Source organism: Corvus kubaryi, unplaced genomic scaffold, assembly GCF_017639235.1.
Source record: "Corvus kubaryi isolate FWS band 111438036 unplaced genomic scaffold, C.kubaryi_AGA036_p1.0 71, whole genome shotgun sequence".
In the NCBI taxonomy this organism is placed as follows: Eukaryota; Metazoa; Chordata; class Aves; order Passeriformes; family Corvidae; genus Corvus; species Corvus kubaryi.
Window position 1 is genome coordinate 7,054,433 of NW_024582059.1, and position 677 is coordinate 7,055,109.

Here is a 677-nt window from a genome sequence, read left to right on the forward strand (position 1 = left end):
ATCATCGACTCCATTGAGAAGAGCCGCAAAACGCTCTTTGTGCTGTCCGAGCACTTTGTGCAGAGCGAGTGGTGCAAATACGAGCTGGACTTCTCGCATTTCCGCCTCTTTGATGAGAACAACGACGCGGCAATTCTCATCCTCCTGGAGCCCATCCAGAGCAAAGCCATTCCCAAGAGGTTCTGCAAGCTGCGGAAGATCATGAACACAAAGACCTACCTGGAGTGGCCTGCTGGTGAAGAGCAGCAGGAGATGTTTTGGTTTAATCTGAAAATAGCTCTAAGATCTTAGGCAGGGATGTTAAAGAATAAATATGTAGTGAATGTACTCTGGATTTGTTTCACTTGCCTGTTTGTCCCATCACTTATCTGCATCTCAAGAACACAGCACTGGGCTACTGCAAATTCTAATGCTATGATTTTTGTAGCCATCATTCTGAATAGTTGTACAGGTTTGGGCTGGAATAGAATTAATTTTCTTTATAGTTCCTTCTATGGTGCTGTGGTTTGCATTTGTGCCCAAAACAGTCTCCATAACACAGGGGCTTTTTAGTTAGTGCTCATCAGTGCTTGCACAACATCAAGGTCTTTCCTGTTCTCATGCCGTCCTGCCAGCGAGCAGGCAGGGGCTGCATCATAATATGGGAGGGGACACAGCTAGGACAGCTGATCCCAGCT

General features: G+C 46.4%; 1 protein-coding gene across 1 annotated transcript; it reads left to right on the plus strand.

Annotated features, from left to right (window-relative positions):
• TLR2 (toll like receptor 2) lies at positions 1 to 327 on the plus strand (the record flags this gene model as incomplete). Its single annotated transcript, XM_042050038.1, has 1 exon — positions 1 to 327. A coding segment is annotated over one exon (291 nt), but the record flags the coding sequence as incomplete, so codon positions are not given.
• Positions 328 to 677: the final 350 nt, after the last annotated feature.